Source organism: Lagopus muta, chromosome 13 (assembly GCF_023343835.1).
Source record: "Lagopus muta isolate bLagMut1 chromosome 13, bLagMut1 primary, whole genome shotgun sequence".
Classification (NCBI taxonomy): domain Eukaryota; kingdom Metazoa; phylum Chordata; class Aves; order Galliformes; family Phasianidae; genus Lagopus; species Lagopus muta.
In genome coordinates, this window is record NC_064445.1 from 11,387,429 (window position 1) to 11,409,918 (window position 22,490).

Here is a 22,490-nt window from a genome sequence, read left to right on the forward strand (position 1 = left end):
AGGCAACGGCTGTCTCGTGGACATTACAAAATGAGGAGCAAATTTTGTCCTTCTGAGCTTATACCAACTTTTGCTTTACATCACATATTAGCTTGCTAAAACACAAAGATATGGAATATGAGCCATAGTGCCAACGCACGTGTCTAGGTGAGGACAAAACCCATGTAATTAGCTTACAGATATTTTAACATGCTTTCATTAAAAGCATTAAAAGTTTGTTCAAACAAACCCAGTTCACTGTTTGTTCCTGGCCAAAAATCACTTTTTTTTCTTTTGTAAATACCTGAACCATTCTAATATATGCTATTAAATGTTAATGGAAATTCCTCAGATACTAGTTTGCATATTTATAATTCTCAGACAAAACACACTGTAGACTTATGACTCACACATGCAAACAACCCAACAATGTAAGAACAATTTATTCTCTGTTTGATTTAAATCAGAGCATAGATACTGAAGAATGCTTTGGGTATTTTTTAATGGAAAATTTCCTCAAGAGAACATGCAGACAATGAGTCTTCAGTTGTTGGAAACTTGAAACATGCATTCAGTGTGTGTGTACTTAATACAACAATTACAGTTAATGTGAACAGTCCTCTCTAAACTTAAACATAATGCTAGAGGCTTGACTCTTTTTCAGAAACCAACGTCTCAGATACTGTAATGTGAGCTATGCTATGACATTTACCACTGCTGCTACTGTTGTCTCTCCAGTGCTGTATAGAAGTGAATAACCATCTTCTCAGGTTGCTGGAGATGCTCTTTATAATGCATCTCAGGGTGCCATTGAGCATGCAGCTGGTTCACGTTCAGCTAGGTATCCACCAGAACCCCAGGTCCCCAGGCTCTGCAAAACTGCTTCCTAGCTGGGTGGCCATCAGCGCACACTTTGCATAAGGTTATTCCTCTCCAGGATCATGTCTTTGCATTTCCCCTCGTTAAACTTTGTGTCACTTCCCCTCTACCCATTTCTCCAGCCTCACCATGCCCCAATCTTCACAGTTCTCCAGCCCTTACTAGTTTAGGACTCTACCAATTTGATTAGGGAGGAGGCCTTCAGCCAGTACAAGTGAAGATTAAGACTCCTCTTACATCTGCAAGATTTTGAAGAAGTTATGCCAGGCATACAAACTGTCATGTTATTCAGTCATTGTTCAAACCAGATGACATCACAACAGCTAGTAAGCTCAAACCAGTTTGAGCAGTGTGCTGGCTTGAAAGAAATCCTACTTCCCACCTCTCTGAGTTTCTTGCATTCATGACAGAAAATACAACAGTGGATTAAAAAAGCTCAGTTTTTCATCCCTGTATTTTTTTCTGATTCAGATACAGCACATTACTGCAGAGTGTGAGGCTCTCAATGACACTACAGCTTTCATTGGGAGAAAAATATAATAATATCAAGGAATGAGGTAAAGCAATCTTTGACCCCAACAAGTTTAAAAAATAAACAAAATAAACAAAAAAGGAGAGTTAGCAGTTATTACATCCTGAGCTGGAAGATAGGGATGGGGAGCAAAATAAACCCCTCATAGTTCTAGAGGAAACAGTTAGCAACCTGCTACTCTACCTGGACTGTCACAAGTCCATACGGCCAGATGGGATCCACTCAAGGGTGCTAAAGTAGCTGGAAGAAGTGGTTGCCAAGACAGTCCTAGTCAAGTGGGGAGGTTCCAGGAAACAAGGCAAATGTGATACCTGACTACATAAATCATTGGAAGAAGGAACTATAGACTGGTCAGCCTGACCTCAGTATTGGGAAAGGTCATGGAACAGATATCTTGAATGATATGACAAAGTATGTGTGATCCAGAGGATCAGGTCTAGCCAGCATAGATTCGGGTCTTGCTCGACCACCCTCCTCTCCTTCTATGACCACGTGGGGCAGAGTGACTAGCAAACTGTATAGAAAAAAAAGATCTGGGCTGTTAATTGACAGCCAGCTGAACAGGAGCCACAAGTGTGCCCAAGTGGCCAAGAATGCCAATGGCATTCCAGTTTGTATCAGAAATAGTGCAGCCAGCAGGAGCAGGGACGTGACTATACCCTTGTACGCAGCTCTGGTGAGGCCACATCTCAAGTACTGTATTCAGTACCAGGCCCCTCACTGCAAGAAAACCATTGAGGCCCTGGAGCACATCCACAGAAGGGCAACAAAGCTATGTGGAGCACAGATGTAATGTAGAGGCTAAGGGAAATGGGATTGTTTAGTCAGGAAAAGAGAAGGCTGAGGGGAGACCTTACCACTCCCTACAACTTCCTGAAAGGAGACTGTGGGGGTGGGGATGGTCAGCTTCTTTTCTCAGGTAATTAGTGATAGAACAGGTAATGGCCTTAAATTGCACTGGGGAGGTTCAGGTTGGATATCAGGAAAATTCTCAGAAGGACTGGAGAGGCACGGGCACAGGCTGCCTAGGGAGGCAGTAGAGTCACCATTGCCAGAAGTTTTCAAGAAATGTGTAGATACAGCACAAGGGACAGGGTTAGTGAAAATGGCTTGACAGTTGGATCAGATGATCTTAGAGGTCTTTTCCAGCCTTAATGATTTTGTATTACTGGCAGATACTGATGGGTTTGGTCACAGTCACTCATGGCACAGAAGAACCACAAAACTGTACCCTTAGTCAGTATGTTCTGAAGCAGGGATTTGTCCATAAATGCAGCCTCCTTCTCCCCAAATGCAGGTTAGGCCCAAGTAATACTTTGCAGACCTTAAAAATCAAAGCAGTTTTGTTTTGTTTTTGAAGATGTGTATTGGATTCTGAAATGGAATTACAGTTAACACCCAGCCACATCTCTGGAACAGTACTGTGCAGTACCTGATGTCTAATGACTGCGCTTCTTCCCTGTAGGAATCTGATAGCTGTGGATACAGATGAGATGAAACACAGGTTCAGGCAAGTACATCATCATCTGATTTTCATTAGTGCTGAGACATTCCACCCTCTTGGACTTCCGTGTAGGTGGTGGACACAGCTACTTCATCAAACACAAGGGCATTTACTCAGTTTCTTATTTTCTTGCTATTTCTTCAGGCTACCTGAGAAAGCTGCTGAATACATAACAAGGTGGCACTAAAATATCCTATTGCTCATAATCTCCTTATATACCCCTTGTCAGTAATACAACATGTAGACATTCATTAAAGTTATGGTCTGTTGCACTTGTTTTCTTAAATGAAAAGCTTTCAATCAGCTTTACAAACACGTATTTTTTGTCCTAAACAACAGTATAATCTGGCTGTTAAACCTTCTTTAAAAATCAGCATTTATTTTTGACTGTGTGAACATATTGTTCCAAACTGGCAAGAACTGCTCATTTACATCTTTTAACATCAACAGAATACTAATTTATAGTAAACAGTCTTTATTACTAACAAGAATGTGCTGCTGAAAACTCTGCTAATTAGCAAAAGAGACTCTCAGTTCTCTGCTAGCCTGAGTGGGATGAGCCACAGATTTTTGATAAAGAGGATGAATTACAATTGCATCCTATCAAATAGAGCATCTCCACATAGTTATGCTGCACGATCTTTGAAACCTAAATTTGGCCTCAAAGCATTTGGGAATGGGATGGAGGGGGTTTAGAACAATCTGTTATTTGAAATAAATAGCTCTGAAAATGCTTACAGCTCCTCAAATTAAAATAACCTCGGCCAAACCTACTGCCCTGAGCCACTGCAGAAACCAGTAAGAATGGGCCAGACTTATTCCCCATCAGGTTTAACTTCAAGATGAGAACTACCATGAGGGGCAGAGGGCAACGTAAACCCCTCCTTGTACCAGCTCTTTTAACTTCAGAAGTGCTCAGATGAATATATGTATTTTAGGATTTGTCACACATAGCATGCATCAAAGCCAAACTTAAATGTAAGTGAAATTGTGTCAGAATTATTAATTCAGTGCCTGTAGGGGAGTTTACCTCTTTAGTAATCCTATGTCATTTTTTTTACCTAGGTCATTTTTCTAGATTCCAGATTTGCAGTCAGCAAGGACATCTCCTAATACCAAGGACAAAATTCCCAAACCAAAATCCTCTCTGGACAAGCCAAGCGTGCGAGCAAATATCAAAGAAGAGGGAAAAATAATATAAAAAAGAAACCTGTTCATTAACATCAGAGCTGCTTTGTAGCTGTTTTTGTTAATGCCTATGATGTTAGCAGAACCAAGCCTACCCCTCAGCAAAAAAATCTGCCTTTGATTTCACATCTCTTAGGAATATTTGGGGGGAGAAAAAAACCCTCGCTGAACACACGTGCAAGATACAAACTACACTTGTTGCAGACCTTGTGGGTTGTTTGTTTGTTTGTTTTTAAGCCTGAGGATAAGCTCTGCTACCACAATGTTTCTGGAAAATTAATTCATTTTCTTCAATTATCTGTTTAAAAAGACAAAGGATCACAAACTGGCAGTCAAGCAAGCAGCTTCCCCTCACCTCTCAATAAAAAAGAGGGCAGTGCACAAAGGTTTCTGACTTCAGAACTCTGGATATAGATGACCTTTGCTGTTAGCTTTGTGACACTTACTGTTATTCCCACACTATCTGGCTTCCAAAACAAACAGAACTTCTGAGCCTTATCTATGCCTGGAGAACCTGAGGAGAAAACTGTCTTATGAATGTCACAGGTGACAAGGGAGCCATAGGTCGTGCTTCTTCACTAATTTGGACTGAGTGAGAAAAGCTACTGAATCCCAATGAGGCCCAAGTTCAAAGAAGTTGCTGTACCCACACTTCTGGCCTCAACAGAATATGAGAACTTTGCTAAATTAAACACAACAAGAGACACTGAAAATAAGCAGCTGGAGGGGTCCCTCTCATCCACTATTGCACTGATAGTAGTGCTGATTATTATTTTCTCTTTGATAATGACATCCCTAGTAACCTACTGTTTTCACAAGTGGAAACTCAGAGATAAAAAACTGCAGAAAGCACAAGAGGAATATCAGAAAGACCACGAAAGGAGCATTTTTCAAAGCACGCCTGGACTCATTTCATAGAGAAAAAGAAAAAAGGATCCAACAAAATATTGTTGCATTACCTAGAAATAATAAAAAGAATGCCAACTATGAAATTTCCAAGCAAATATATCCTTCTTTTATCTCATTTATAAGAGTTGTTAGCAGTTTGGAGATTTCCTACAGCTTTATTATATATATTTATATATTTAGTCTCATTTGTGCAAAGTAAAACCAACACAAACGTGTATTTTTAATCTCTATTGTATTACCAACACAGAAAGTTGAACTCTGTCACTCCTGTCTTTTCAAAAATCCATCAGCCCACAGAGGGCAAAAGGTCAGATTTTGGTTAATGCTCGCAACACAGCTGAAACAAGTCAATGGAGATGTGTTGCCTTGCACTCATCCAATCATCCACCTGAAGATTTTGAAATCCAGTTGTAACCTTAAGTAAATTAGATTCATAGATATTCAGCAAGCAACAGCCTGGCCCCACAAGCCCATAACTGAAGAACTTTGCCTTCAGTGACAGATGCATGCAGGCTCAAGCTCTGAGTTTGCTTGCAAGTGGTCAGTCAGTGTTTTCTTTCATTGATCATCCAGTGCTGAGAGGTGCTAGAGGCATTCCAACCACAAGTGGATTAAGGACATCTGATGTTAATGGAACCTATCTTATCAACAGCAAGCCTAACATAACTCTTTTTTTCAATTGGGCTTGTAATTATTTTTAAACCAAACTATACAATGGTGTGTTTCTATTTTCATAGCCTGCAATATGTCTCAGAAAAATGACAGCTCTATTGTGAGTAGCATATAAGTAATATTTTCTAACAAAGTGGTGGATGTAATACTAATATATGTAATTGTTTAAACAGGTATAAAACATGTACAATTACAAACTAAATCCGTGCTCAAGTATACAGCTTGCTTGCAATTACCACTGATGCTGTATGTATTTTTAAACAAGCTATAATACTGTGATGATGCTGTAAACTTCTGTAGGCAAAAAAATGTTCTATTTAAAAATGTCAAGATGAAGGATGTAAATGTTCTTAAAGTGCGATCAACTAAAGATATGATTTTTCACAGAATATTCTAAAGGGATCTGTTACATGCTACAGATATACTTCACAACGTATTTATGGATCACATGATAGTCTATGTGAGAACAAACAGTACTATTTTATTACAAAATAAAGGAATAAATAAGCAAAGGATATCCATGCCCATAAGCTGGATAATTATTTTTTTTAAAGGTATTTTGACCAATTCTATAGACCCCTCAAATGGAAGGAGTTGGAACCTCAGTGACAGAAGGAAACACTCCCCCTCATTTCCCAGCCTCTCCCCACACAGATCACATTGCTGCTGGTGCAGGCAAAGAGCTCCAGAATCAGTTGCATGGCAAAAAGGAACAGTTAGCTGGTTGCATAAAAAGACTGCTAACTTAGTATCTGTAGGATTTATAAATACTCAGTAATTCATTTATACTTTTTCTAAACAGTGGTATTTAGAACACTAACCGTTGCATGCTGTTACAGTTTGCACATATTATACCTATGTTAGTTTTTACTGAGTGAAGACAAAGTCATTTTCTGAAAATCATATTGAATAGTAATAAATCACAATTTGGAGAACACATGTATATTTAAATATACAGAGCTGTAAGCACTCTTCCTGACACCCACATATATGATTTAGAGTAACTGCGCAGAAAATGATAGTTCAGATTTTTCCTGAAGAAGAATCTGCATCCTGTGTCACTTAGCAGCTTTGCAGTGAGACATGATCCCTTCCAACAGCAACTTGTCCTCAACGGCACCAGATCAAAGTGCTGTCAAGCTCCCAGTACGAACAAAAGGGTTTCAGACCCTCTTCTTGGAACCTGATCAAATTGGTTGTGCTTAAAAAACAAGAAATTCTTGAAGAAATTCTTGTCATGCAACAGAATTATGACTGAGATGGATTTACGAAAAGGCAGCGGTCCCCAGGGAGCCTGAAGCTCTTCATTTTCTAATACAGCTTTAAAGATGCGAGATTAATGTAAGCATTACAGGAGCTGTGGAACCAGGTCCCACCTCCTCCACATAGCCCTGCACAACGAGGGATACGATGACCTCCCAACTTCAAACATTCAGTGAGTATGTATTTCACAGTGCTGTGGTGTAACCTGGCAGGTGACTAAAGCACAGGTATCTGGAAATCCATATCCAGGCAAGTTAATTACAATGAAGCTTCATTTCTATTCGGTGAGTGTTAGTAAACTATTGTGAGTGAGATGGCAGTTTATCCTTGGGGAGAAACAAGTATGAAGTCCCATGCCCCAACAGATGGTTGAGAACAAGACCACAGAATGACTGAGCTTAGATGCCAGCTTCAGCTTTCCTACAGAGAAACATGAGGAGAGTGAAAGTGGTAATCATACTGCCAAAGTCCATAAGAAACTGACTTCTATGGTAATTGGAGGAACATAATTTTATCCATAGTCAATAATAAAGAATAACAACATGAAACCAGCATGTATAAAACAAAACAACGCATACATGAAAAACCCTTCCAAGTTAGTGCAAAGTTCAGAGATAATCTGTTCTACATCACCAATAATTTCTTAGATGACATAACACAACTGTGTGTACCATGAAAGCTAGAAAGCAAATCTCCAGAACTTCTAGCAGCAGGCAGATTAATTTCTTGCAGTACTACAGCTGTTTAACACATGAATCACCCTTGATCCAACATTACTCTTTATATGCCCAGAAAGTACCAACAAGGGATATTTTACATTACATATTAATTAATATTTATTGGAACATAGTTCTACAGTGCTTCTTTGGATCAAAACAGAAATCTACTGCTGAGGATGGTGCAAGAGAGGAAGCTCCTATGAGCAGAGACAATTTACTTTCTTTGTTTTCTATTGGCCACCATGTCAGAGTTTTTGGATCACTACTCTACAGGATTATGAAATAATCCTACAGGATTTTGACGCTACAGGGTTATGAAATAAATTGAGATATCCAGATCATTCATTCCATTTCATGTCCTTAAGTAGCTGCTACAGGAAAACACAAGACAAGCATTCAGTCAATGAGTCAAAGGAAATAACTGCAGTGAGCAGTAGGAAAAGGCAAGCAACAGACATAGGCAGTACAGGCTTTGACTTTTTCAGAGGAGCTACTTGAGTTGCTTTTGTGACGTTTATGCAAACATAGAACAGTACAGCCTGCGAGATGGGAACATGAGCCCTACTTTACAGACACAATGGTTGTCAAACACCAAGCCCAAATAGTAATGCATAACTCATGTAACAATGCATTTACAGAAAGGTTTGAGGAAAGAGTTGGACAGAAATATTTCAGCATTCCCATAAAAAGATCTACATACTGAAAGCAAAACACCAAAATGTCTTTTTTTCCCCTAAAGAAATAATCAGCCCATCTTCAAGAATCTCAAAATTCTTTTTGTAAGGGCTGAAAGATTTTTTCACTGGCAACAACAACAACAAAAAAACCACATTTTCAAAGAATTATTCCTGATTACCAGTTCTATGTATGTAACATCCCTCATGAGGATCTACACAGATTACTGTGGAATACTGTATGCCTTTTGCCTATGCAGATCACCAGAGACTTCAAAAGACTCAAGAGAAACTCAAGATTCAAAGTGCAATCCAAAGCTAAATAAGGAGCAGAGATGGTGTATATAAAATGAATAGGCTTAAAAGATTAGGAGGTAGGAGATTTAAGGGATTCAATCATTTCTAAGGATCAGAGAGTAATGTGAAAAACCAAGCAGGAATTTGCTCATTATGTATGTAGCTATATAACCTGCAGTGACAATTTAAAAATTAAAGCCACCTTTCAGGGAATATTCAATGAACTACAAAACCCACTGGCTTAGAAGAATCCAGAACAAACCACAAAGGAAGCAGTGAGGACTAGCTTTGAAGAATTTAGGGTTGCATTATGTTTTCACTTGGGGTTCAATCTGCTCAGGGTCAGTTCATTCAAGGCAGGTTTTTAAGCACCAAAATGTAGGTATCTGCTAACATAGGTGGGTCTATCTAGCTATAGCCCAGCATTTCTTTTCAGGCTCCTCACTGGCTTGAGGAAAATGAAAACAAAAGGCTGAACAGCACTCTTAAAAACAATATAAGCATATTTAAGAAAATAATTAAAAGGATATAAAATACAAAATAACTGCAACAATTCACATTCATGTCCTAAAATGGTGTTTTGTTTTTGCTTTTTTTTTTTTTTAAAGTGAAATGTTACCCTATTTTTCTTATTAAGCAACTGAACTATTAAGCAGCAATATCCTTTATGCACTCTGTTTATAGATAAGGATATTCCTTCAAGATTTCCACAGCCTTCAAGAGATCTAACTACATAGAAACCAGAGACTGATGAGAGTCAGTAACTGTGACTCATGAAAGTCCAATGGCCACAAGGTCACCGCATGAGCAATGCAATGAGCTCTTGCTGTCAGCAATAATCAGAAAGCTGAGGTGCACTCAAAGAGCAGCAAGTATCTTTCTAGGCTACAATGAAGATAATGATTTTGTTGTCTAACCCATTGAACTCCCCAGCCATTTCATTTGGATGCATACTGAATACTCAACTTCCATCCAGGTGCATTCTTTAAAGATAGTCTTTGCCATCTTGAAAACCATTGTAAAATTACAACAAATTCCAAAGTATATTAAAAAACTGCCAAAAATATTATTTGATACCCTATGCCATTTTAAACTTATATTTTCTCCTCCTAGACACCTAGCCTAGACAGGTTCTATGATTAATTTATTATCATTTGTCCTGTTGGCATCCTCAGTGTTACAGATTAATTTCTGTTATAGCCTCATTATTTCAGTTCTATAAATACCCCACTTCATTTTACTTCTTTGTACAGTTACTTTGCAACCTGCTTTTTCTCCTTCATTTGGGACTCTCACTTCCAATTTCACACAAGTCAGTAGGCAAAGATTGAGCTGAAACCCAATAATTACACCTCCCTGCTCTAAAAAACAGAATCATTTTTCTTATGGATGGAAGCAGTTCTGATATCTCACAAGCAATCCTAACAAAAAATTGTAATAATAAAACAAAAAAAAACCTCATCACTTCTCAGACTAATAACAGAAAATGCTGGCTTTCATAATTTGAAAAGCCAACCTAGCTGGATTACAATACAATATTTGCATTTGAGGAAGTGTAAAGTTGAATCATAACCCAGACCTCAGCACACTGGGTATATCTGGTTCCACCTGCAAGAATATTAAACCTCCACCCAATTCATCACTGACAAAACAAGTTACATCCGCAATAGCTGGCATTCAGTATGTGGCTGCCCACAGAAGACTTTTCAAGTACTTTATGTCCTTGAGTTTTGTTTACTATTTTCAGGCTTTAAGTTTTCTGACCTTTGCCTTTCAGCTTTTGCCATAAGTTCCTGGGATCCTCTGAAAGTTTAGGAAAACTTCTGAGTGTTTCTCCTATAAGCGTGAGCACATCCTGAAATAAAAAGGGGACATGAAAATTATTAGGCTTTGGATTCCAGTCACCTGTCATGTACTTGTATCATAGGTCTGCCACTGGAAACTATATCCAGTCCCTCAAGAGCAACTAGGTAGGCTGTATCCATCATCACAATTTTGCTGGATTTTTAAAGCACCTTGTTTAAAAACTTTGTTGACCAACGTGGCCAGTGATCTGGCCCATACAGCATGTAAGCAGAAAGCTATGCTGGTCACTAGAGACCACACATCACTTCTACCTTCTGTGGAAGGCTGCCAACATAGATGACAAAGAGCTCGATAGTACTGTGGAGCTCATACACTACCCCAGCTGCTCCCCAATGGTTTCTTCCCCAGGGATGTGAAGAAAAAAAAATCTGCTGCCCTTTTCAGAGAAGGAAAAAAAATGCAAAAAATGAAGCCTGACTTGAGACTGAAGTTCTCAAATTTCAACTACAGATAAAATGGATAAAAAAAATAAAAATAAAAATCAGGAGGCCGGCATTATTAGGAAAAAATGGAATGTGTGGTACAGTCCACTAATTCCCAATCTGCTCACAAACACAGAAAAACGTTTTGGAGCTTCAGAGAGCCATTTCTATCCTTTGCTCAGAAACAACTTGCTTGCGGTTTCACTCTGTATCAAGAAGTGGTACAACTCTTCCTTGAGAAAGAGCATCCTGAAGAAGCCACAGAACAGGCAGGGATTCCATGAATTCCAGCTTACATTAAAGAAAATCCTTCTGGAATAGATTGTGTAACTATAATGCATGAATGTTAGCACTGAGAAGACAATACTTTAAAGAAGTTTCACCACATCTGTAGAGAATGGTGAAGATCAGTCATTTCCAGAGTCTATCACAGTATATGCAGAAACACAGAACTCTTAGAGGAATGTGGCTGTGACACGTTACACAAAGTATTTCTGAAAAGAGAACAGAAGACTTGCTGCAAAGCTACGTTTTCCCCTCCAGCTCTCTAAGTTCCCACCAATTTTTAATTAAGGCCTTACTTTTTTCCTCTGCCATATTCAGCTGGGAAGAAGGGACAGTCACCTGGCAAAACTAAGCCAATTTTGAGGAAAAAACAAAAACATACGTCACCAGAAAAAAAAAAAAAAATCAATATGCACAGGCAGGTACAAAAGCAAAAGCTCTACTCTGAAGCTGATATCACTGCAACTTAGAACCTGGGAACACACAAAGCAAGTGTATCTATGCTTCTGTGAATAGTGTAACAGGAAAACTTTGGCATTCAGACTGTATCTTTGCAGAAAGTCAAATTCTCATCACATTCACTTCCCCAATGTTATCATATTCAAGCGACAAACAAAAAGAAAACCACAAAAAATCACATCCCTGTCACGGTTAAGAAAAAGCCTTAGAAGCAGACTGTAAGGAGCCAGCTGCCTCAGCCTCCATAAAATCCATTGCACACTGCAGTATCTTATTCAGCAATTCTTAAGGCAAAGGATTTGGAGAAAGACGAGAATGAGAAGAGCTAACTCCTACATCATTTTGTTATTTGCCATTTTGTTTTGGATAATCTATCAAAAAAACTGTGGGCAACTAATCAAAATGTACCCAAAACACTTGCAGGACATCATGGAAAAGACCTTCAGCTTATATAAATCAAGCAAGCTTAAATGACTTGATCAGCATGCTAGCCTCATGGCTTCATAACAACATGGAGCCAAGTTCCATTCCAAACTGTACTGCATTCAGATCAATTTGATTACATTACTATAAACTAGGGCAAAATCTGGCTTAAGAATTCTTTAGTTATAGTAAGTAGCAAAGTGTTACCAAAAAAAACATGATACACTTGCTTACTCTGGAGTAAATCTGTTCTTCCAATTTTTCCCGGAGTAGAGCTCTTTCCATTAGTATCTTCTTCTGTCTGAGAAAAGTAATTTTGGCTAGCTCTGCCTTCTTCTTCTTACAGTCAGGGCACAGTGAAGATTTGTGCACTTGAGCTTCTGTCACCTGAAGGATGAGACTTTGATGCAATGAGCAGTGTCTGTCCCAGCAAGATGGCTACTCCATTAAAAATAACCAATAAAAATACAGATATAGACAGCATCTAAAGATAAATATTTTCTTTTATAGGCAGCTGTAAATAATTCCATAGTCTTTGTTACTATGTCATCTTGATAAGTCTGTCTGAAAGCCTTCACACTAAATATATTTGCTTTTCCTTACGTATTGCCCTCTCCAGCACTGATAACATAGACAGCTTCATTTACAATTATCTGTATCTCAGAACCACAGTACTGAACTGTACTGCACTACTTCTGTAACAGGAAAAGTTTCCCTGACACTTGAGGCTGTGTACACAGTCCTGATTTCTTCTACCTTAACTATAATAGTCAAAAAAAGTTATGACTGCAAATTAACATGTCTGTGAGCAGTTACACCAGCCAACAAAATGCTTTAAGTAGGTAAGTCATGGGTGGATTAACTTCAATTTCACCAGTGTAATCTCTGCATACTTTGTTAGTGTCAAATACATTAGGAGAACCATCAGCCATTAGTTACTCTTGCTTGATGAGTAATTAATGTTCCAGAAAGCTAGTCTGTGCATCATATCCAGCCTTCCACAACAGCTAATATATTAATTCCTGAAGGCTCAATTAAGTTAAATGAATGTGTTTTATCCCATATTTTCAGCAAACTAAGAGTACAAAGACTTGATCATCACAACTGAGTAACAGCAATTGTTAATCATAATTCTGCCAATGCAACAGCCTGTCTGTAACAAAGCTGTTGTTGAGAACCTCTTTGATAATAAACATAAGGCCTCAAGTACAAGCCATGGAGGCTACGATACCTCTACAAATTTTAAGAGGAAAATAAATTCTGAAGCAATTGGTTCAAACGTCTACATGCAACTCTAAAGCAGAATACAAACAAAATTTTATTAGCAGTTCTCTTTGTAAAAATAAATGGTACTAATTTGTTAGGTTATTCTTCATGAAACCTTGAGCATATTTAATAACATTACACAAATCCCAATATGTTTATGAATAATCAATAATTTTTATCTGATTTTATTTACAGAGATTCCATCTTGTTATATAGGCCTAAGGCATTACTGCAAGAGCAGTGGAATCAGTCCCACATCTCAAGCCTCTGTATTCTAACTCAATTTCTCTTCCTCTGCATAAAAGTGCTATTACATGGTGGTATAAACACAGAAGTAGACATAGCAATCAAATTCACTTTCCTTAAAAAATGCATTATTACACTGTAGTGCAAATGAAAAGGCAACAAGAATTCTACAGAATGGTGGGTTGGTTAATGCTAATAGAATAAAAGAATGTAGGTTGCTTATTTATTTTGGTTGAGATTTCAGCAGGTAGCATCAAAGAATCATTATGCCAGAACTGACTTAAAAGTACTCTATCCTGCTCACCCAGCTAACAGAGTAATATGTCAGTCACTTTTGCTATGCTGTATGGCAACAGATTAAAACCAGCACATATGATAGAATGAAAGTAAAATAAATGACCATAATTGATATTCAAAGCTTTTTTTTTTTTTTTTTTTTTTTTTTTAATCAGAAACACTTTGGCAAATACAGACATTCTGTACCAATTTCAAGCAAGGCACAGGCATTTGCCAAAGCCTAGATTTATGAGTAAAGGCATCTGTAGGTGATGACTGCTATAAGCACATATTCCAATCCATCTACATGCACAAAGTGAGAATGCAAGTATCGCTGCCAAATACTACCAGCCTCAACCCTCTGGGCAGATGCCGAGTTGAAGAGCTGTGTCAGAATGCCTGTCTGCCTATGACAGAGGGGGAGAATATACTGGGCTGGTGAAAAAGAAAAGTGCATCAAACTGTATGAAGATGATGTAAATGATTTTTAATAAAGGAGCTGAGGAAACCAAGTTCCTATTGGACATGCTTTAATTTTCAATATTACTAATATCTAAAGGGAAGAAAGCTGGGGGCAAGGGGTGGCTTGTGCCTTTTGAAATACTTTTAATACTAGAACTAACAAGGCTACATAATCTAGCAATATACAGAATACTTCCATAAATAACTAGTGCAAATGTAACCAAAAAACAAGGCTTCTGGGGCATACAGTGGACTGCAGTAACTGATCATCCCAAATCACCACTGTTACCATCACACGCAGTACCTGTTTAATGGTCTCCCGGATGTTTTTCAGACGGATTCTGTTCATCAGCTGATGGGGAACAATGCAGTTCAAGTCACTTGCCTCTGATGCCTTTGATGTGAACCCACGCTGCTGCTTTCTTGACTTGCCACCACTTGCCTGCTCAGAGATCAGCTCCTGCAGCACCCTCCTTATCTTAATGATGCAAAAAGACTGGAGAGCATCCAGTTCTTCCTCTGATAACTCAGTAACTTCTGTTAACAAAACAAAGTGTCAATTATTACAACAGAGGAAGAGAATTACTGGTCTTCTATCTGTGAAACCTCATATTATCTATTTAATAAAAAAAAAACCCAATGTCAAGCCTGGAAGCAATGACTGTAATAAAGTAATAACAATTTAAACCAGAATCTGGATAACAACTGCAGGCACTTACATAACAGATGCCTCTGAATAGTCTCCAAAGAGAAAAGATAAGAACCCTAAAGATTTATACCACCTAATGGTACTGCATAAAGTTATTAGTAAATCTAGTACTACTTTTCAAGTATTGAATCAGAGGCTATTGCAGGAACTCTGGAAAACAATTCAAACAACCCATAGTCGTGGGGTTTTTTTTGTTGTTTTGTTTTGTTTTCCTGAGGAAATGCAATTATTTTAAAAGTATTTTCCTCTCAGGCTTCAATGATCCTTTAAGAAACTTTAATATGACCTTGTTTAAACAAGATCTTTCACTCTTATCTCCTCCTTTGCCAATGACGTGTAATAATAAACAGACTTCATTTCAGATGGGCATTCAAGGATGGATTTAAAACTTCACACAATGCTTTGAGGGAGATTTTCCACTTGTTTAAACAGAGCCAATCAATACAGAAACCAACACGAGTAAGCTTTTTGATGTTGCAATTTCATTATTTCATGAGCTTAAGCACGTAACGACGCTGGGCTGTACTACATGATCTTAAGAGATACCATTTTTTCAACTATTTAAAGAGGGAATTCTATTTCTCTACCTTTATAACACTAATTTCGTTTTTTTATATGCAACTTCTGAAGCCCGGTGAAATATTTGACTGTCTATAATGAAATGAGAAGCAAGGGAACCAAACAAATACAGTAATCATTACTAGAAGTCTGATGGATGCCTCTGCATATAGCTAATGCTAACACAGTACTCCCTTTTCAGAGCCGCACTCTGACAGCCAAAAGGAAGGCAGACCATAATACTACAAATGCGGTTTGTTTTGACTTAAGTACTCAAACGCAGAGTACACCACTTAAGCAGTCTTTCCTTATTACATGTTCCACTCATTGTCAGTAATTTTCCTTAGATTCAATTTTACTTTTTCTGGACAAGCACTGCATATTTCAGGGTGCTTCTGTGACAACCAGCACACTGTCATTAAACTCATTAAATGTACTTAAACTGTACTTAAATGCACCTTGGCATAACCATAACACAAGTCTTTACAACAATGAACAACATAAACATAAAACACTGCCTAAAAATGCTGTGATTAATGGCACCTGAAGCAGGCAAGCCACGGCAGTGGAATTTCATAAGGAAGCCAGGCATGTCTTCAGAAATGCACTCAATCCTTATGAAGATTAAGTGGATCCGCAGTTAAGACTAAGCAGAGTGGAAATCAGTAAGCTTTGCCTTATGGACATGGAAAATGTGTGATTTAAGTGCAACTGTCACAGTTCAAAAATCAATCATCATACAGCAATTTATTGCTCCTTACAAGCTGGTGTATCGAATTCACTAACAACACAGTGAAACTTCATAGATGGATGAATAAGAACTACTGGTACTGTAAAATGCAATTTAATATTTTTTTTTCCTTGGGAAGGATCATGAAAGTTTGCACAGGTAAACACCATCAGATCATCTTCCTTGCAAAACCATGTAAGACATGCACCAGTATTTGGTTTAACTATATTAAAAAACAGATACGTATTCACCTATGTTGCACAGAGGTTGAATAAAAAAATGAACACATTACTGTGATGGTAAAAAAAAAATAAATCAATTACAAATACTAACTTGAGAACTTCAATGCACAAATAAAATACATGGGGTTGCTGAATACTTTGTGACAATTTAATACCAGACTAACTCATTCCGTGAAGTTTCTTCTGACACATCGAAGTGCACTTGAATGAAGAACTGGTTTCTAATAATGCACGCATTAATTGTGCTGCCAGGCATCCACCCATTTGCTCATAGACACCTACAGACATTAGAAGAGACACTAGCAAAGAGAAGAGGAAGATTTAAACTTATCAGTAAATAAACTCCAAGGGAATAGAAATGTTCAAAGATCCAGGACTACAATTTTACAGAAATAAGAACCAAAACTGATAAGAGAAGTAAGCACACAGTTAAATTCAGGGAAAATTAAAAAGAAGAGTATTTTAACTGCATAATAACTATTTAGACTTTCAGATTTTCTTCTAGGTAAAAGAGGTTTGTCTGTTCTTCTGCTGAAGGATGTGAGATTTATGCAACAGGACCCATGTTGAAACAAGTTGGTTTTCAGTTCCATTTCTTGTCTTTCTCTCTTTTCCATCTTTGGACTAGACATGCTTGAATGCTCAATCTCCATTTGTGGTGGCAGATTTAAATGTCATTGTATATCTGTCTGTTGACAATACCTGCCAATGCCAATGCCAATTATTGTTCCAGAAGCATGCTTTGCTGATGCTTCATTGCCCCCAGTCGTGCATTCCATACCATCTTCCTTGGAGGATAAGGAAGGGATAGGTGTTAAGAACAACAAAACCAGACACCAGAACAGACATCAAATGAGAACCATGTATCACACAGACACAGGCTAACAAAGCACAGGCTGTTTAGAAAGTAAAGCACAAACTGAACCAACAAGCTGCTCTGATAAAAGCAGTCAGTATCTCACCACTGGAGATAAAATAATCTCCACATCTACATTATAAAACCTGGCACGAGCCTTATAACTAAATGACCTACATAGATTTTACTTCCTGTATGCAACTACATTTTTAAGGATAAGGTTTTAAATCTACAGAAGTGATGGAGGAAAAAAAAAAAAAGAAAGAAACCTACTGTTTCCCTGGGTTTCCTTTATCTTTGATGCCTAATTTTGATTAAATAGAAAAAACCTAAAGCATAATAACAACAATATGTCTACTGTCTTCTACTGTAAGAAGAAAAAATGTGGAATGGATAAAGGAGAGATAATTGTGAAAGTCAGTAACTGATTACTACTCAGTAAGATCGACAAGATAACATCCTCATAATTATCTAAATTGCATTCATGCGATAGAGTATAGCAATTCAGATTAACACACTGATGGCCCAATCAGCAAGCATAAGTTTCAAAAGATTTGTTCAGATAGCACAACACTGATAATAAGCCATATGATAAACCATTTACTATTAGCCATATGATAAACCATAAACTATTTAACAGAAACATGAATTCAAAGCCAACTATGTTCTCCTGCACAGTGCAGGATTTCCTCAGTTTCCACCCAACAATCATTATAAGAGACAACAACAAAATCTCACAGAATTCATATTTCTCAGAGAAACTCTTTCTCAATTCCCACATGGACGTTGCTGGTTGGAATTTCCCCATTTGGCCTGTATCAATGCTATTTTACTACTGAACAGCAAAGCTTTCTAACAGATTGGTGGATGAAAAGACAGAACTCTGAAACGCCAGGGCCTCAGCCTGCTGGAGTCCCACACCTTGTGCATGTTACCAAGCAGGAAGATGAAGTGCCAACAAGCACAGGATTAAAAACGAGCCAGCAAAGACCAATGGGTACCTGCTCCCTCCTGCAAACACAATAGTTACAGCTCCCTCAGTTTTTATAGGCAACTACTACTACTTTAACAAATACTTTTACTATTTCACTATTTTACTGACACTATTTGCTGAGCCAATTTACACACTAGGACACTTGGAAATTTGTTCACGAAGCACGCACACACTAGATCTACTCAAAGAAGTAGCTGGGCAACTGGCAAAAATTAATACAGAAAAACAAATCCTTATGCTTCCCTCAGTGCACTCACCTACGCACACATGGCAGCACCTTTCACCCAAACACCACCAACTGCAGCTATTTGTATCTACCCTAGACTTTCTTACCTTTAGATTTCCCAGTGTTGATACCAGTACCACAATAAGCAGAGTACTTTAAGTTGTCAAAATTGACTGACATCCTGCATTTTAGTATTTCAGCCACAGAGCTGCCTAGTTCTGCTCAAACATTTCTGTACCTCTAAATAACATGCACTAACAACCAAAACTCTTACTTTAGCTGGCAGCAGTGCAGTGGTAACACTGCATAAAAAAACCCCAACAAGCAAAGCACTTAACACAAACATCTTACAAGCTAATTTAAGTGTGAATCTCTCAATAGGAGCACAAGCCAGGCTGTTAAAAAGCCCCACCTGAACTTTCAGACATACATGAACCAAAGAACTGTGGTCTCCTGTAGTAAATATCAAAGATGATTAACTGTCTTCAGAATAATTGAGAGACTTGGAGACTTAGAAGAATAGGGTGGGGTTTTTTGATGCATTTTTCTAACAACTAGTTGCTACACAACTGAAGTAAAGGTCCAAGGAAGAGAAAGCAACAGTTACAGTAAAAACTTCCTCACTTCTCCCGATGCAAGCATCAAGGTTTTTCTTCTTTTAAGCCATAAATAAATCTAGCAAAACAAGACTGATGTTCCAGGGCATTCCTATATGCAAAGCAAGATTTTCCTCATTTAACTGTATCAATAGTAAGATACAAAAACTCTTGCTTTATTACCCATAGATGAATTCAAAAGTGACATGCATATTCAGTGCATACAGCATTCATTTTGCTAAATTTACAGAGGGGAATTGACTGTGCAGCAGCCGAGCTCTAGGAGATCTCATTTTCTGTTATGCTTTAGACGACACCAAGTTGATAAAATAATAAGGGGCTCAGAGCCTACTGAGTGCTGAATTAAGTCAAAGAAGAGGAGACATCCATAGGTATCAGCATACAGAAGTTGCTGTACTTATTCTGTATGTATGTTAGCTGTGTACTTTGTTTTTCTAATAAAAGTAGACTAAATATCAACGATGTTAATTTGGGAATAATCTGTCCACTGCGTGCCAGCATTGTTTTCATACAAATGAAGCTTAAGCACGAACCTTCATATTGACAGAGCGAGGAGGCACGTTGTACCCAGAGTGCTGAACTACTTCGATGATCAGGGAGAGCACAGATAGAGAGCAATGCATCATTTTACACATCACCTCGAGCTAAAAGACTCAGCCACCAGCCTGCCTATACCTGCATTTCTTTGAGCAGAATTCAGAGGATGAAGTCTTGCCAATCAATTTTCAAGGAAAACCCTGCAGAGACCTAAAACATTCCTAATGCTACATTGCTGTTTATAATTTGTTAAATGAATCTGAGTTCAGCAGGTTCTCTTCAGTTTCCCTATCGATCAAATGATCATGAGACTCTGAGGTATTTTAGGAAGATTATCTCAGCATAGCTCACCAGGGGAGGCCTCACTACTAAAAATAATGTACATTACTTGTCTTTACACTTGACTCCATGAAGAAACCCAATAACAGAAAGATAAAAGCTGAAGATGACTTAGGAACTCATAACACTGAGTCACCACTGTTGTGAATGAGCTATGCAATTAAGAGAAGCATAAGAATGATCTCAGGGCATGTTCCCCTGTGGTGTGTGGGGAGTTTCAGGATGCTTCTATGCAGAGTACCTGGACCTGGTTTATCAGTCTTAGGGCAGACCTACAAAACTTTGGATATTTTTCCCCACATACATGCAAAGGAAGATACCCTGCTTCAATTATTTTTCTTGCTCAACTACAACTTTCTTGGGTTTTTTTCTTTTTTAAATTAAAAATAGTATCTCTGACCCACTTTTTAGAGAGATTTGAGCGGTATTTCCATCCCACCATCTGCTCTCACATTTCCTTGCATAACCAGTGCATGCAAAAAGCCTCCTCCTTTCCTCTCTTCCCCACTCCTCCTCCACACACTACATCATTGTGTTGGTTGAAGTTGTTCTATTGTTCTTGCCAAAGCTGGAGCCCTGCTGCCTCCTGCAGCTTAGAAAAGGAACTCTGAGGGCTTCTCTGTGAGTAAGGCCTCCTATTTTATTATGTTGGCCCATGACATCAACAATAAGATATTGGTGGTATGGCAGTAAAGGTTAAGCCTTCCCATCAATGTTCCATCACATTCTGCTGTGTGACAGATGACAGCAGAGGGGCAGCCTGACAGAATAGCACCTGACATGGAAGTGCATATGAAACCAAGGTGTGTCACTGAATTCCTCTGTGGAAAAAACTGCACTCACTGACATTCACTGACGCTTGCTGAAGATTTACAGAGACCAAACAGAGGATGTCAACACAGTGAGGAGTGGGTGCTTCATTTCAGCAGTAGCAACACAAAGACAGTCACGCATAACTGTGACACCATGAAATAAAGAGCATCACAGTTAGCTCCCCTGCATGAATTAGCTAACGCTGGTGACTTACTGAAAAACTGTTTGGTAGCTGAAAATTTGCTCTGTTAGATAGAGTGATTGTGGTCTTTGTACCTGTTGTCATTTCCATGCAAATAAATAGGAGGCATTACTTTAGGAGCAACCTATGTAAAACATAGCCAACTGGCGATTCAGTAATTAACACAGACGATCTGCAGGGTGAAAACATTTCACCTGTTCTGAAAGCATGTTTATTTTTAAAGAGAAAACACACCCCAGCACCGATACAGCTGGAGAGAAAAAAAACAGTCCAGTAAAATCGAGATTTTACAGTTAAAGAAAAGTTATCCCTGCTTTAAATTTCTGCAGATTTATCCACGCCTTGTAATAACACACAAGCAGTAAAATGTCTCTGCATCAGGAGCAGCAAACCTATGTGTTACAGCAGACAAACTGTTTTGTTTTTTTCTTCCAAGAAAGCAGAAAAGAGAAGCTTTATATACCTGGCTAATTGAGTCTGGTTAATTACCTGGCTTATCTTTAATAGCTTATACATGACTTTTTAGTCCAGTTAAGAATTCTGATCCCCCTCTTCTGTCAAAAGAAGAATTATCAACTCTACCTAAGTTAGTGAACTCACCAGCATGAGTTTTGATGACGAATTTATCTTGTTTAATGCCAGCTTCCTTATTTTTTAGGACATCAATCAACTTTCCAATGAAATCTCTTTCTGCAGCTGCAGAATCAACTACTTCAGACTGCTCTTCTACAATGGAAAAAAAAAAAAAAAAAGATATATTTGATCATATATTGTAAAACAAAACAAACAAACAAACAAAAAAACCCCCAAGACTACTAAACCAAGAGGCAAATTCTTCACTAGAATATGGCTGAGTTTTACCCGGTGTTGAAAAAGAAGCCTCGAGCCACAGGACTTTACTATTTATATCAACAACTTCAGGCTGAAATACCAAGGAAGTTTCTGTCCCATTGAAGTATCTCACTGCTCATTTCTAATCACTCCACTGAAAGATTACAGGATAAGCTGGAAAGAAGAGAGTGGCACATTCCATCTTGTCTGCAGTGCTAACTTAACCTCGATCAAGGCCCACGTAGGCCCTTCTTTTGTGGCAGCACAAATACTCATGGGAGCATAGGTGAACTGAATCTGGAAAAGATGAAAGACTGAAGTAGTCTGAAAAATCAGTGCCACTGACAGAGAGGTAAGTACGGCATGGCTCCAGACACTGGCTGTCTTCTCTAATCTGTTTTCAGGATAGCAATAGCAAATTCAGTAGGCTTATAGAAGGTAACGGAGACATCAGCGTATAGGTTTTACATAGTTATTTATATATGCTGCTCTCTATAAGGTATCAACTGCAGAAA

At 38.3% G+C, this 22,490-nt stretch overlaps 1 protein-coding gene across 4 annotated transcripts in view; it reads right to left on the minus strand.

Moving 5' to 3' along the window:
- The window catches only part of C13H8orf48 (chromosome 13 C8orf48 homolog), a 45,899-nt gene that overhangs the window by 19,247 nt on the left and 4,162 nt on the right, over positions 1–22,490 (minus strand). For all 4 annotated transcript variants that reach the window (XR_007379613.1, XM_048959212.1, XM_048959210.1 and 1 more), the window contains exons 3-6: positions 21,745–21,870; positions 14,626–14,858; positions 12,306–12,458; positions 10,381–10,471 (exon numbers count right to left, since the gene is read on the minus strand). Coding sequence is in view for 3 of the 4 variants with exons in the window: in XM_048959212.1 (XP_048815169.1) it covers positions 10,381–10,471; positions 12,306–12,458; positions 14,626–14,858; positions 21,745–21,870 (603 nt within the window). In the remaining variant the exon portion in view is untranslated. The remainder of the gene's footprint in view (positions 1–10,380; positions 10,472–12,305; positions 12,459–14,625; positions 14,859–21,744; positions 21,871–22,490) is intronic.